Consider the following 16013-nt stretch of genomic DNA (forward strand, 5'->3'; position numbering starts at 1 on the left):
TGTCACCACCCATGGACATGTCCTCCCATGCCATGTGTCACCACCCATGGACATGTCCCCCCATGCCACGTGTCACCATTCACAGACAGGTCCCCCCATGCCATGTGTCGCCACCCATGGACATGTCCCTCCATGCCATGTGTCACTGTCCATGGATGAGTCCCCTGGGCCACGTGTCACCCACCATGGATGTGTCCCCTGGGCCACATGTCACCACCCATGGACATGGCCCCCCATGCCACGTGTCACCATCCATGGACGTGTCCCCCCATGCCATGTGTCATCATCTATGGACGTGTCCCCTGGGCCACATGTCACCATCCATGGACGTGTCCCCGAGGCCACGTGTGACATCTATTGACATGTTCCCCCATGGCCACGCCCCCACGCTCACGTCACCGCCCCTGTGGGAGCGACAGAGCTGGGTGGGCGTGGCCATCACTACCCGTGGGCGTGGCCACCTCCGGGTGGGCGGTGAAATAGGCGTGGCCACAGCCAAGCGGCGGCCGCGGGGTGGGCGTGGCCACGCCCTAAAGGGGCGGGCAGCCTGGCACTTCCGGTCATGTGAGGCGGGCAGTGAAGCCGCCATGGCGGCGGCGTCCGGTGAGCGGGAGCCGGGACGGGCCGGGGGGGTCGGGAGCGACCGAGGCCCCCGGTCCCCGCCGCTTATCGAGCTGTTTGCCCTCAGAAAGCGAGCGGCTGCTGGGCCACGGCCCCGGCTACGGCACGGCGGAGTCTCCGGTGCTGGCGGAGGAGGAGGAGCTGCGCCGCCGCCTCAAGTATTTCTTCATGAGCCCCTGCGATAAGTACCGGGCGCGGGGCCGGCGGCCCGTCAAGCTGGGGCTGCAGTTGGCCAAGATCCTGCTTGTCACCGTCCAGGTGTGGGGACAAGGGGACCGGGGCAGTGGGGAGGGGACAGTGGGACATGGGGACAGTGGGGAGGGGGATAATGGGACATGGGGACAGTGGGGAGGGGGATAATGGGACATGGGGACAGTGGGGAGGGGGGGAATGGGACATGGGGACAGTGGGGAGGGGGGGAATGGGACATGGGGACAGTGGGGAGGGGGGGAATGGGACATGGGGACAGTGGGGAGGGGGGGAATGGGACATGGGGACAGTGGGGAGGGGGGGAATGGGACATGGGGACAGTGGGGAGGGGGGGAATGGGACATGGGGACAGTGGGGAGGGGGGGAATGGGACATGGGGACAGTGGGGAGGGGGGGAATGGGACATGGGGACAGTGGGGAGAGGGGGAATGGGACATGGGGACAGTGGGGAGGGGGGGAATGGGACATGGGGACAGTGGGGAGGGGGGGAATGGGACATGGGGACAGTGGGGAGGGGGGGAATGGGACATGGGGACAGTGGGGAGGGGGGGAATGGGACATGGGGACAGTGGGGAGGGGGGGAATGGGACATGGGGACAGTGGGGAGGGGGGGAATGGGACATGGGGACAGTGGGGACCGGTGTGTGGGGACATGGGGATAATGGGACATGGGGACACTGGGGAGAGGGGGAGTGGGACATGGGGACACTGGGGACCGGTGTGTGGGGTCACTGGGGATAATGGGACATGGGGACACTGGGGAGAGGGGGAATGGGACATGGGGACACTGAGGACCAGCATGTGGGGACATGGGGATAATGGGACATGGGGGCACTGGGGAGAGGGGGAGTGGGACATGGGGACACTGGGGACCAGTGTGTGGGGACACTGGGGATAATGGGACATGGGGACATTGGGGAGGGGTATAATGGGACATGGGGACATTGGGGAGGGGGATAATGGGACATGGGGACCCTGGGGAAAGGGGGAATGGGACATGGGGACACTGGGACATGGGGACATTGGGGAGAGGGGGACTGGGACACTGGGGATGATGGGAATAGGACGTGGGGACACTGGGGAGTGGTGGCCTTTGGGGGCCACCAGCTAGAGTTGGAGACAACCTCGGGGACCTTCTCCCTACCCCTTGTCTCCTTGGGGCCACCTCCGCGTCGGCTGCTGCCACTTTGCCCCCCGCACCCCAATTTTGGGGCACAACAGCTGCTTTTTGGGCTGCACCTCGAAGATTTCCAGGCTTGACTCCTTGTCACCTTTGTCCCCTCAGCTCATCCTCTTTGGGCTCAGCAACCAGATGGTGGTGACATTCAAGGAGGAGAACACGGTGGCCTTCAAGCACCTTTTCCTCAAGGGCTACGTGGACGGCGCCGACGACTCCTACGCCGTCTACACCCAGCGCGATCTCTACGACCGCGTCTTCTACGCCGTGGAGAAGGTGATGAGGGGACACTAAGGGGACACTGAGGGGACACCGAGGTGACTCGGAGACACTGAGGGGATGTTTTCTTCCACTGCAGTACTTGGCCATTCCCAACGAGAGCATCGGGCGCTACGCCTACGCACGGGGGGACCCCGGGGGGAACCACTCGGCGCTGCTGCTCTGCCAGCAGTATTATCGCAAAGGACGCATCGACCCGGCCAACGACACCTTCAACATCGACCCCAAGGTTGTCACCGGTGGGTTGTGGGGACAACGGGGTTGAGGTCGCTCGTCCTGGGGCCAACAATGGGTTCTGGGGTGGCTTTTGGGACCTTTTATGGGGTTTGAGGGGGCTGAGGGGCCTCAGGTGTTCTTCAGTGGTGACAACCTTGGGGTCAATACTGGGTTTTGGGGACAACGGGGCCACCACTGGGTCCTGAGGGGCCTTGGACGTCCTTCAACATCAACCCCAAAATTGTCACTGGTGGGTTGTGGGGACAGTGGGGTTGAGGTCGCTTGTACTGGGGCCAACAATGGGTCCTGGGGTGGGTTTTGGGCCCTTTTATGGGGTTTGAAGGGGCTGAGGGGCCTCAGGTGTTCTTCACTGGTGACAGCCTTGGGGTCAATACTGGGTTTTGGGGACAACGGGGCCACCACTGGGTCCTGAGGGGCCTTGGACGTCCTTCAACATCAACCCCAAAATTGTCACTGGGGGGTTGTGGGGACAACGGGGTTGAGGTCGCTCGTCCTGGGGCCAACAATGGGTTCTGGGGTGGCTTTTGGGACCTTTTATGGGGTGTGAGGGGGCTGAGGGACCTCAAGTGTCCTTCAGTATTGACCCTGAGGTTGTCACTGGTGGATTTTGGGGACAATGGGGCCACCACTGGGTCCTGAGGGGGTCTGAGAAGCCTCAGACGTCCTTCAGTATTGACCCCAAGGTTGTCACTGATGGGTTTTGGGGACAACGAGGTTGAGGTCACTCATCCTGGGGCCAACAATGGGTCCTTTTATGGGTTTTGGGTCCTTTTATGGGGCTTGAGGGGCGGAGGGGCCTTGGACGTCCTTCAACATCAATCCCAAGGTTGTCACCGGTGGGTTTTGGGGACAGCGGGGTTGAGGTCGCTCGTCTTGCGGCCACCAGTGGGTCGTGGGGTGGCATTTGGGTCATTTTATGGGGTATGAGGGGGTTTGTGGGGTCAGTGTGGGGCTTGGGCATCCATTAATGTCAACCCTGAGATTGTCACCAGTGGGTTTTGGGGACAATGGGGCCACCACTGGGTCCTGAGGGTCCTTGGACATTCTTCAACATCAACCCCAAAATTGTCACTGGTGGGTTGTGGGGACAACGGGGTTGAGGTCGCTCGTCCTGGGGCCAACAATGGGTTCTGGGGTGGCTTTTGGGACCTTTTATGGGGTGTGAGGGGGCTGAGGGACCTCAAGTGTCCTTCAGTATTGACCCTGAGGTTGTCACTGGTGGATTTTGGGGACAATGGGGCCACCACTGGGTCCTGAGGGGGTCTGAGAAGCCTCAGACATCCTTCAATATTGACCCCAAGGTTGTCACTGGTGGGTTTTGGGGACAATGGGGTTGAGGTCGCTTGTCCTGCGGCCACCAGTGGGTTCTGGGGTGGGTTTTGGGTCCCTTTATGGGGTTTGAGTGGGTCTGAGTGGCCTCGAACATCCTTCAATATCAACCCTGAGGTTATCACTGGTGGGTTTTGGGGACACTAAGGCCACCGCCATGTCCTGGAGTGGCTTTTTGGGTCATTTTACTGGCTTTTTGGGGTCCGTGACGGTGTTTTTCCCTCTGCACAGACTGCCTGGGCGTGGATCCCGAGGACCCGCAGCCCCTTCCCCCCGAGCTGGAGCGCGGCTACAAGAACTTCACCCTCAAATTTCACAAGTAAAGTCACCGACGCCCCCCCAAAATCCGCAATGTGCCACAATTTGGCATCAAGAACATCCGGTCGGTGTCGGCTGAACCGAAATTGGGACGTTTAAAATCCACTCATTTCAAGTCCCAGCGCCATCCGCCCCCCCCAGGATGATGCTTCCCCCCATCTGTGCGTTGTTGGACCCCAAGGGGTGGTTTTTGGGGGGTTTATTATGCTTGACCCCCCCCCCAGAGGAGGATTGATGTGTGTCCCTTCCTGCAGGCTCATCAATGTCACCATCCAGTTCAAGTTGAAGGCCATCAACATCCAAACCATCATCAACAACGAGATCCCCGACTGTTACACCTTCACCATCACGGTGAGTGCGGCCGGGGTGACGCAACTGGGGTGACACAACGGGGGTGACGCAACCAGGGTGGCGCTGGCCCTCATGGGGACACTGGGGAGGGGTGAATGGGACACTGGGGATAATGGGACATGGGGACAGTGGGGAGGGGGAAATTGGGACATGGGGACAGTGGGGAGGGGGACCCTGGGGATAATGGGACATGGGGACAGTGGGGAGGGGGACACTGGGGATAATGGGACGTGGGGGCAGTGGGGAGGGGGGAATTGGGACATGGGGACAGTGGGGAGGAGGACACTGGGGATAATGGGACGTGGGGACAGTGGGGAGGGGGCATTGGGACATGGGGACAATGGGACATGGGGACAGTGGGGAGGAGGACACTGGGGATAATGGAACATGGGGACAGTGGGGAGGGGGACACTGGGGATGATGGGACATGGGGACACTGGGGATGATGGGACATGGGGACACTGGGGATGATGGGACATGGGGACACTGGGGATGATGGGACATGGGGACACTGGGGATAATGGGACATGAGGACAGTGGGAAGGGGGACACTGGGGTAATGGGACATGGGGACACTGGGGATAATGGGACATGGGGACAGTGGGGAGGGGGACCCTGGCGATAATGGGACATGGGGATGGTGGGGAGGGGGACCCTGGCAATAATGGGACATGAGGACACTGGGACATGAAGACACTGGGGAGGGGGGAATGAGACATGGGGACAGTGGGGAGGGGGACACTGGGGTTACTGGGACATGAGGACACTGGAGAGGGGGGAATGGGGCATGGGGACACTGGGACATGAGGACACTGGAGAGGGGGGAATGGGACGTGGGGACACTGGGACATGAGGACACTGGGGAGGCGGGAATGAGACATGGGGACAGTGGGGAGGGGGAATTGGGACATGGGGACAGTGAGATATTGGGACACTGGGGATAATGGGACATGGGACAGTGGGGAGAGGGAATAGGACATGGGGACAGCGGGGAGGGGGGAATGGGGCATGGGGACACTGGGGATAATGGGACATGGGACAGCAGGGAGGGGGAATAGGACATGGGGACACTGGGACATGAGGACACTGAGGAGGGGGAATGGGACAGTGGGGACACTGGGGACAGTGGGACATGGGGACACCAGGGAGAGGGGGAATTAGGACATGGGGACACCAGGGAGAGGGGGAATTAGGACATGGGGACAGTGGGATATTGGGACACTGGGGATAATGGAACATGGGACAGTGGGGAGGGGGAATAGGACATGGGGACACTGGGGATAATGGGACATGGGGACAGTGGGGAGGGGGGAATGGGGCATGGGGACAGTGGGGATAATGGGACAGGGGGACAGTGGGAGGGGGGAATGGGATATGGGGACAGTGGGACATGGGGATACTGGGCAGGGGCACAGTGGGGATAAAGAGGCATGGAGACACTGAGGAGGGGGAATTGGGACGTGGGGACAGTGGGGAGGGGGAATTGGGACATGGGGACACTGGGGATAATGGGACATGGGGCCACGTCAGTATAAACAAGGCTAAAAATTGACTGATGTGGACAATTGAACAACTTCCTCACTCTCTGAATTCCCGAATTCGGAGACCGATGTCAAGCGGGTGTTGTCCCTGCGACGTCCTGAAGCGATTCCTCTCTTTTAAGGTTCATGATGCGCAAACAGCGGCTTCTGAATTCCAGATGTAGCAAATAATTTATAGCGTATCCTAGAAATATAAAGAGGAATCGGTCCCCGTTTTGTCCCCAGATCACGTTTGACAACAAGGCGCACAGCGGCCGGGTGAAAATCCGCCTGGACAACCGAGCCGACATCAAGGAGTGCAAAGACCCCAGCGTCTTCGGCCGAGGTGTGACAATGGTGGCGTCTGTCCCCAAGCGGTGCCACCAGGGGACACCGGGTGACCGTCCCGCTCCCCTTGCAGGTGACAACTCGTTCCGGCTGCTCTTTGACGTCGTTGTCATCCTGGTGTGCTCGTTGTCGTTCGTCCTCTGCGCGCGCTCCATCGTCCGGGGGTTGATGCTGCAGCACGTGAGTGACGTGGGGACGGCGGGAGGTGACATTAAAACAGGATCACAGAGCGTTGGTTCAGTTCCTTGTCCTTGAGCTGAGGGGCCACAACTGCACACGCTATTCCAGATGTGACACACTATTCCAGATGTGGCCTCCCCAGGGCAGAGCAGAGGGGCAGGAGAACCTCTCTGACCCACTGACCACCCCCTTCTAATCCCCCCCAGGTCCCATTGGCTTCCTGGCCACAAGGGCCCAGTGCTGGCTCAGCCCACAGCACCCGCTATTCCCAGCTGGGCTCCCATCCAAGCACTGACCGGGCCCGACCCTGCTTAGCTTCCCAGATCAGACCAGATGGGGCGTTCTCAGGGTGCTATGGCTGTATATATTATATATATATGTATATGTTTCCCAAGTATATCCTGATAATATCTCAACTAAAGGGCAGAGTAGAGGGGCAGGAGAACCTCTCTGACCCACTGACCACCCCCTTCTAATCCCCTCCCAGGTCCCATTGGTCTCCCATCCAAGCACTGACCAGGCCTGACCCTGCTTAGCTTCCCACATCAGACAAGATGGGGCATTCTCAGGGTGCTATAGCAGTATATATTACATATATACGTGTATATATATATATATGTTTCCCAAGTATATCCTGATAGTATCTGAACTAAAGGGCAAAGCAGAGGGGCAGGAGAACCTCTCTGACCCACTGACCACCCCCTTCTAATCCCCCCCAGGTACCATTGGTCTCCCATCCAAGCACTGACCGGGCCCGACCCTGCTTAGCTTCCCAGATCAGATGAGATGGGGCATTCTCAGGGTGCTATAGCAGTATATATTACATATATACGTGTATATATATATATATGTTTCCCAAGTATATCCTGATAGTATCTGAACTAAAGGGCAAAGCAGAGGGGCAGGAGAACCTCTCTGACCCACTGACCACCCCCTTCTAATCCCCCCCAGGTACCATTGGTCTCCCATCCAAGCACTGACCGGGCCCGACCCTGCTTAGCTTCCCAGATCAGATGAGATGGGGCATTCTCAGCATGCTATGGCTGTATATATTATATATATGTATATATATATGTTCCCCAAGTATACCCTGACAGTATCTGAACTAAACCCTTTTCTCATGCTCACCCTGCTATCCCCAGGACCCCCAGCTCCCTTTTCACCGCTCCAACAGTTCATTCCCAACTTACACTGAAACCCGGGGTTGTTCCTGCCCAGATACCCCAAAAAGAAACGTCCAAATTGTTGTTTTTCTCATCATTATTCACTTTGCAACACTGAACAACAACACTATAAACTTCTGTGAGGCTACTCAGCACGTTCTCCTGTAGATAAACGCGACAACACTTGTAATTCAGGCAGTTCTGACCCTGCTGACCGTAAGTAAAACGCTGATTTTTGGGTTGGTTTTTGCTTTTCCCCGATCCCGTAGGAATTCTGCCGCTTCTTCCGGCGCCGTTACGACCGCGGCGTGGGCCTGAGTGACCGCATGGAGTTCCTCAATGGCTGGTACATCCTCCTTGTCATCAGCGACGTCCTCACCGTGCTGGGCACCATCATGAAGATCGGCATCGAGTCCAAGGTGACGGGGACACCGGGGGGTGACAACGGGGGGTGACGCGAAGCTTTGGGTGGCCCTGTGCTCCGGGGAGGGGATATTTTGCTATGGTGGGTGGCAAAGCCACACAGCGGCCACCTCTGGGTGCTTGGCTATGTGTTGTGTGCCATGGGTGTCACCAGGGCCGCGATGGTGGGTTAGGGGACAAAATGGGGACATCCTGGTCGGGGAGGGACCCCATTTTTCCCTTGGTGACAACAAAGGGACAGGCATTGCTGGAACAGCGTGGCTTGTGGCACCGCCATGACGCTTATGGCTGGCACAGGGGGTTGGGGACACCATTGGGGACACCGGGGATGGCGCCTCATGCCCGTTGTCACCTCTGTCCCCGCAGAACTTTGCCAGCTACGATGTCTGCAGCATCTTGCTGGGCACGTCCACGTTGTTGGTCTGGGTGGGCGTCATCCGCTACCTCACCTTCTTCCAGAAGTACAACGTGAGTGATGGTGACACCAGGGGACGATCTCCGTGCTCGGAGCTGACGGTTGGCACCTGGCTCCGCTCCAATGGGGACCTTGGGGTGACAATGGGCGCTTCACCCCGTTGTTTAGTGGAGTCCCTCAAGGGTCGGTGCTGGGACCGGTGCTGTTCGATAGATTCATCAATGGCTTGGATGAGGGATCAACCGGTTTGCTGGTGACACCAAACTGGGAGGAGTGGGTGACGCTGAGGGGATTCTGGTGGCGCCATTTTGAGCCCCGAGGTGATTCTGGTGCCCCCGGGGCCGCCATTTTGTGTCCTGTGGTGATTTCAGTGCCTCTGGTGCCACAGTTTTGAACCCTGAGGTGATTCTGATGCCCCTGGGCCCACATTTTGTGTTTTAAAGCCATTTTGATGTCCCTGATGCCACCATTTTGATCCCTGAGGTGATTCTGGTGCCGCCATTTTGAACCCTGGGGTGAATCTGGTGCCCCTGGGGCCGCCATTTTGTGTTTTGAGGTGATTTCAGTGCCTCTGGTGCCACAATTTTGAGCCCTGAGGTGATACGGGTGCCCCTGGACCTACATTTTGTGTTTTAAAGCCATTTTGATGTCCCTGATGCCACCATTTTGATCCCTGAGGTGATTCTGGTGCCACCATTTTGATCCCTGAGGTGATTCTGGTGCCACCATTTTGATCCCTGAGGTGATTCTGGTGCCACCGCTTTGATCCCTGAGGTGATTCTGGTGCCGCCATTTTGAGCCCCAAGGTGATTCTGGTGCCCCTGGGGCCACCATTTTGTGTCCTGAGGTGATTTCAGTGCCTCTGGTGCCACAGTTTTGAGCCCTGGGGTGATTCTGGTGCCCCTGGGCCCACATTTTGTGTTTTAAAGCCATTTTGATGTCCCTGATGCCGCCATTTTGATCCCTGAGGTGATTCTGGTGCTGCCATTTTGATCCCTGAGGTGATTCTGGTGCCCCTGGGGCCGCCATTTTGTGTCCTGAGGTGATTTCAGTGCCTCTGGTGCCACAGTTTTGAGCCCTGGGGTGATACAGGTGCCCCTGGGCCCACATTTTGTGTTTTAAAGCCATTTTGATGTCCCTGATGCCACCATTTTGAGCCCCGAGGTGATTCTGGTGCCACCATTTTGAGCCCCGAGGTGATTCTGGTGCCACCATTTTGTGTTTTGAGGTGTTTTTACTGCCTCTGATGTCACAGTTTTGAGCCCTGAGGTGATACAGGTGCCCCTGGGCCCACATTTTGTGTTTTAAAGCCAGTTTGATGTCCCTGATGCCACCATGTTGAGCCCTGAGGTGATTCTGGTGCCGCCATTTTGAGCCCCGAGGTGATTCTGGTGCCCCTGGTGCCGCCATTTTGTGTCCTGAGGTGTTTTTACTGCCTCTGGTGCCACAATTCTGAGCCCTGAGGTGATACAGGTGCCCCTGGGCCCACATTTTGTGTTTTAAAGCCATTTTGATGTCCCTGATGCCACCATTTTGAGCCTCGAGGTGATTCTGGTGCCACCATTTTGATCCCTGAGGTGATTCTGGTGCCACCATTTTGTGTTTTGAGGCGATTTTACTGCCTCTGATGTCACAGTTTTGAGCCCTGAGGTGATACAGGTGCCCCTGGGCCCACATTTTGTGTTTTAAAGCCATTTTGATGTCCCTGATGCCACCATTTTGAGCCCCGAGGTGATTCTGGTGCCACCATTTTGAGCCCCGAGGTGATTCTGGTGCCACCATTTTGTGTTTTGAGGTGTTTTTACTGCCTCTGATGTCACAGTTTTGAGCCCTGAGGTGATACAGGTGCCCCTGGGCCCACATTTTGTGTTTTAAAGCCAGTTTGATGTCCCTGATGCCACCATGTTGAGCCCTGAGGTGATTCTGGTGCCGCCATTTTGAGCCCTGAGGTGATTCTGGTGCCGCCATTTTGAGCCCTGAGGTGATTCTGGTTGGGCCATTTGGATCCCTGAGGTGACTTTTGGCACCATTTGGATCCCTGAGGTGACTTTTGGTGCCATTTCGATCCCTGAGGTGATTCTGGCACCGCCATTTCAATCCCTGAGGTGATTGCGGCGCCATTTTGACCCCTGAGGTGACTCTGCCTCCATTTTGAGGCAGCTCACAGCTCACTCAAACCCCCCCGCTCCCTTTGTAACCTCACCTGCGTGTCCCCTCTCTGGATAAGATGACTTTTCAACCTCCCTTCTAACAAATCCCATGTCATTTTCATCCCCGCAGATCCTCATCGTCACCTTACGGGTGGCGCTTCCCAACGTCATCCGCTTCTGTTGCTGCGTGGCCGTCATCTACCTGGGCTACTGCTTCTGCGGGTGGATCGTCCTGGGGCCCTATCACGTCAAGGTGACATTTTAGGGGATGTCACCCCCCCGTCCGCTTGCATTGAGGTGGCGTTTGGGGCCAAATCATCGCCATTTCGGGCCGGTGACGCTTTGTGGCCTCTCGCCGCAGTTCCGCTCGCTCTCCATGGTGTCCGAGTGTCTCTTCTCGCTCATTAATGGCGACGACATGTTTGTGACGTTCGCCGAGATGCAGCAGCACAGTTACCTGGTGTGGCTCTTCAGCCAAATCTACCTCTACACCTTCATCAGCCTCTTCATCTACATGGTGCTCAGCCTCTTCATCGCCCTCATCACCGGCTCCTACGAGACCATTAAGGTCAGGACTAAATCTTAAACTCCGCTTGGGTTTTAGGGGGGGAATGGTTTTGGCACTGGAGGGGTTTGGTGTTCCCTTTCCTATTGGAAATCCTGGGTTTGTTGTCACCAGATGGATCCAGGGTCCCTTTTTCCCACTAAAAACCCCATTTTGAGGGTCTTATTTCCCATTGAAAATCCTGGTTTTTGTCATTGGGGGATCCAAGGTCCTTTTCCCACTAAAAACCCCATTTCAGGGTCTTATTTCCCATTGAAAATCCTCTTTTTTTATCACCAGATGGATCCAGGGTCCCTTTTTCCCCACTAAAAATCCCATTTCAGGGTCTTATTTCCCATTAAAAATCCTCTTTTTTTGTTACCAGATGGATCCAGGGTCCTTTTTCCCACTAAAAACCCCATTTTCAGGGTCTTATTTCCCATTGAAAATCCTGCTTTTTGTCACCAGATGGATCCAGGGTCCCTTTTTCCCACTAAAAATCCCATTTTCAGGGTCTTATTTCCCATTGAAAATCCTGCTTTTTGTCACCAGGTTGATCCAGTGTCCTTTTTCCCACTAAAAACCCCATTTTGAGGGTCTTATTTCCCATTGAAAATCCTGCTTTTTGTCACCAGATGGATCCAAGGTCCTTTTCCCACTAAAAACCCCATTTTCAGGGTCTTATTTCCCATTGAAAATCCTGGGTTTTGTCACCAGATGGATCCAGGGTCCTTTTCCCACTAAAAACCCCATTTTGAGGGTCTTATTTCCCATTGAAAATCCTGCTTTTTGGCACCAGATGGATCCAGGGTCCTTTTCCCACTAAAAACCCCATTTTCAGGGCCTCATTTCCCATTGAAAATCCTCTTTTTTTGTCACCAGATGGATCCAGGGTCCTTTTCCCACTAAAAATCCCATTCTCAGGGTCTTATTTCCCATTGAAAATCCTGCTTTTTGTCATTGGGGGATTCAATGTCCATTTTCCCACTAAAAATCCCATTTTGAGGGTCTTATTTCCCATTGAAAATCCTGCTTTTTGTCACCAGGTTGATCCAGTGTCCTTTTTCCCACTAAAAACCCCATTTTGAGGGTCTTATTTCCCATTGAAAATCCTGCTTTTTGTCACCAGATGGATCCAGGGGCCTTTTTCCCACTAAAAACCCCATTTTCAGGGTCCTATTTCCCATTGAAAATCCTGGGTTTTGTCACCAGAGGGCGTTTCAGGATCCCTTTTCCCACTAAAAACCCCATTTTCAGCGTCTTATTTCCCATTAAAAATCCCATTTTTGTCACTGGGGGATCCAGGCTCCTTTCCCCACTAAAAACCCCATTTTCAGGGTCACTCCCCTCCCTTTATTTTGGGGTAAAACCCCCTCTTTTTCATCCCCACAGCACCAATGCGAGGGCGACGCACCCACATCCCAGCTCCAAACCTTCATCGCCCAGTGCACCGACACCCCCAAATCCGGCAAATTCCGCCGCCACAGCCCCCCCGGCTGCTCCGTCTTCTGCTGCTGCGAGCGGTGAGTTTTTGGGGACATTTGGGGACACTTGGGGACATTTGGTGACACTCATGACCCCCCCATATCCCTCCCTCTCCACACCAGGAGGGGAGAACTCCCATTGATTTTAGGGCATTTCCAGCCCATGGGGGATGTTACACGTGGGTGTCACCCCCCGTGTCCCCCCCCCACGTCACTTTTGGGGTGTCCCTTGCGCTCTCGTTCCCAAATCAACGCCATTTTTCACCAAATTTGCCCCTTTTCACCCCATTCCTGTCTCCCCGCAGGGCTCCTCTGCAGGACAACGCGCTGCTGGTCAATTGAGGGACCCCCTCCACACACCCCCCAGGTTTTAATTTATTTTATCAGCTAATTTTACCCACTTTACACCCCAAAGAGGGGGGACAGATGGTGACAGCGTCCCCTGCGCGTGGGGACACCGGACGGACACTTGTGCCCCACCCCCTGTGATCAACGTGGGGCCTCTGACCCCTTGGATGTGTTTGGGGGGGACGCTTGGAGCTCTGTGACACCCCCAGGTCTGTTGCCTTTGTCCCCAAGCCCCTGGGCCACATCAGGGACACGTCCCTGTCCTTGTCCCCATAAGGGTCGTGTCCCTGCCTGCCCTTGTCCCCAAGCCCCTTGGCTGCACCAGGGACTTGTCCCTGTCCTTGTCCCCAAGTCCCTTGTCCCCATAAGAGTCGTGTCCCTGTCCTTGTCCCCAAGCCCCTTGTCCCCATAAGGGACTCGTCCCTGTCCTTGTCCCCAAGCCCCTTGTCCCCATAAGGGACTCGTCCCTGTCCTTGTCCCCAAGCCCCTTGTCCCCATAAGAGTCGTGTTCTTGTCCCCAAGCCAAACAGCCCCTTGGCTGCACTGGGGACATGTCCCCACCTTTGTCCCCAAGCCCCTTGGCCACATCAGGGACTTCTCCCTGTCCTTGTCCCCAAGTCCTTTGTCCCCATAAGGAACTCGTCCCTGTCCTTGTCCCCAAGCCTCTTGTCCCCATAAGGGTTGTGTCCTTGTCCCCAAGCCAAACAGCCCCTTGGCTGCACTGGGGACATGTTCCTGTCCTTGTCCTCAAGCCCCTTGGTCACATCAGGGACTTGTCCCCATTCTTGTCCCCAAGCCAAACAGCCCCTCGGCTGTGCTGGGGACTTGTCCCTGTCCTTGTCCCCAAACCCCTTGGCCACACCAAGGACACGTCCCTGTCCTTGTCCCCAAGCCCCTTGTCCCCATAGGGTCGTGTCCCTGTCCTTGTCCCCAAGCCAAACAGCCCCTTGGCTGCACTGGGGACATGTCCCCACCTTTGTCCCCAAGCCCCTTGGCCACATCAGGGACTCGTCCCTGTCCTTGTCCCCAAGCTTCTTGTCCCCATAAGGGTTGTGTCCTTGTCCCCAAGCCAGTCCCACTGGGGACATGTCCCACTGGGGACATGTTCCTGTCCTTGTCCCCAAGCCCCTTGGTCACATCAGGGACATGTCCCTGTCCTTGTCCCCAAGCCCGGCTGCCCCGTGGCAACATCAGAGACTTGTCCCCATTCTTGTCCCCAAGCCAAACAGCCCCTCAGCTGTGCTGGGGACTCGTCCCTGTCCTTGTCCCCAAGCCCCTTGTCCCCATAGGGTCGTGTCCCTGTCCTTGTCCCCAAGCCAAACAGCCCCTTGGCTGCACTGGGGACATGTCCCTGTCCTTGTCCCCAAACCCCTTGGCCACACCAAGGACACGTCCCTGTCCTTGTCCCCAAGCTTCTCAGCACCTTAGCCTCATCAGGGACTTGTCCTTGTCCCCAAGCCCCTTGTCCACATCAGGGACACGTCCCTGTCCTTGTCCCCAAGCCCCTTGGCCACATCAGGGACACGTCCCTGTCCTTGTCCCCAAGCCCCTTGTCCACATCAGGGACACGTCCCTGTCCTTGTCCCCAAGCCAGGCACCCCCTTGGCTGCATCGGGGACATGTCCTCACCCTTGTCCTCAAACCCCTTGTCCCCATCGGCATCACGTCCCTGTCCTTGTCCCCAAGCCCGGCTGCCCCGTGGCACCATTTGGCACTTGTCCCCAAGCCCTGCAGCCATTTCAGCCATTTCAGGGGACACTTTGGGCACAAAGGGCCACAGCCACCCCCCTATTGTCCCCCCATGTCACCCGCCGGGGCAGGGGGGTGAGAGCCACGTGTCCCTTGTCCCCCGTGGGACAGGGGGTGGCAGCGCATCCCGGTTTGTCACCTCCTGTCACCGCGGGAGCAGCTGCTGCGGCTGGAGCGGGACCAGCGGCCACTGTGCCAGGCGCTGCCACCCCCCACCCCGCACCCAAAATGGGCCGATTTAACCCCAAATTGGGGCCCTGTCCCTGTCACTCAGCCCAGGGGGGTCGTGCCCGATGTGGGGACACTGGGGGTGTCCCCACCCCGTTGGTGTCACAGTGAAGGGGACAATAAAGCGACCTCGGAGAGCTGGGGGTCTGTGCTGCTGGGGGGACAACTGAGGGCACCATGGGGACAAACTTGGGGGTGCTGCCACCCTGAGTGGGGGCTCATGGGGACAAACATGGGGTGTTGTCACCATGGGGACAGTCTTGGGAGTGCTGTCACCCCAGGAGGGTCATGAGGACAAACTTGGGGGTGCTGTCACCCTGGGGGTGGCTCATGGGGACAAACTTGGGGGTGTTGTCACCATAGAGACAATTTTGGGCTGCTGTCACCTTGGGGTGGCCATGGGGACAAACTTGGGGTGTTGTCACCATGGGGACAAACTTGGGGGTGCTGTCACCCTGGGGGGGCCATGGGGACAAACTTGGGGGTGTTGTCACCCTAGGGTGGCCATGGGGACAAACTTGGGGTGTTGTCACCATGGGGACAAACTTGGGGGTGCTGTCACCCTGGGGGGGTCATGGGGACAATCTTGGGCTGCTGCCACCCTGGGAGGGTCATGGGGACACTCTTGGGGTGTTGTCACCCCAGGGTGGCTAGGGGGACAATCTTGGGGTGCTGTCACCGTGGGGACAAACTTGGGGGTGTTGTCACCCCAGGGGGCCATGGGGACAATCTTGGGGGTGCTGTCACCCCAGGGTGGCTACGGGGACAATCTTGGGGTGCTGTCACCCTGGGGGGGTCATGGGGACACTCTTGGGGTGCTGTCACCCCAGGGTGGCCATGGGGACAATCTTGGGGGTGCTGTCACCCCAGGGTGGCCATGGGGACAAACTTGGGGTGCTGTCACCATGGGGACAGTTTTGGGGGTGCTGTCACCCTGGG

General features: G+C 57.1%; 1 protein-coding gene and 1 pseudogene across 3 annotated transcripts; one reads left to right on the forward strand and one right to left on the reverse strand.

The window, feature by feature from the left end:
* The first annotated feature begins 530 nt into the window (after positions 1-530).
* MCOLN1 (mucolipin TRP cation channel 1) lies at positions 531-15211 on the forward strand. Of its 3 annotated transcripts, XM_065859297.2 has the most exons (14): positions 531-603; positions 689-879; positions 2117-2284; positions 2367-2526; positions 4085-4172; positions 4426-4522; positions 6289-6388; positions 6464-6570; positions 8003-8152; positions 8523-8624; positions 10852-10974; positions 11083-11289; positions 12658-12788; positions 13055-15211. In XM_065859297.2, the coding sequence occupies exons 1-14, from the start codon at positions 588-590 to the stop codon at positions 13089-13091; spliced, it is 1677 nt and encodes a 558-aa protein (XP_065715369.1). In that variant the 5' UTR covers positions 531-587; the 3' UTR covers positions 13092-15211. The 3 variants fall into 3 exon arrangements, with proteins under 3 accessions (XP_065715369.1, XP_065715367.1, XP_065715368.1); XM_065859295.2 differs by having other exon boundaries at positions 6289-6570; XM_065859296.2 differs by lacking the exon at positions 13055-15211 and having other exon boundaries at positions 6289-6570; positions 12658-12792.
* On the reverse strand, positions 6818-6936 carry LOC136114019 (5S ribosomal RNA; annotated as a pseudogene).
* Positions 15212-16013: the final 802 nt, after the last annotated feature.

Source organism: Patagioenas fasciata, chromosome 32 (assembly GCF_037038585.1).
Source record: "Patagioenas fasciata isolate bPatFas1 chromosome 32, bPatFas1.hap1, whole genome shotgun sequence".
NCBI lineage: Eukaryota > Metazoa > Chordata > Aves > Columbiformes > Columbidae > Patagioenas > Patagioenas fasciata.

Coding starts and splice junctions, on each gene's coding strand:
- MCOLN1 (XM_065859295.2), top strand. Junction 2,285..2,366: donor TCTTCTACGCCGTGGAGAAG/GTGATGAGGGGA, acceptor CTTCCACTGCAG/TACTTGGCCATTCCCAACGA. Junction 8,625..10,851: donor CCTTCTTCCAGAAGTACAAC/GTGAGTGATGGT, acceptor TCATCCCCGCAG/ATCCTCATCGTCACCTTACG.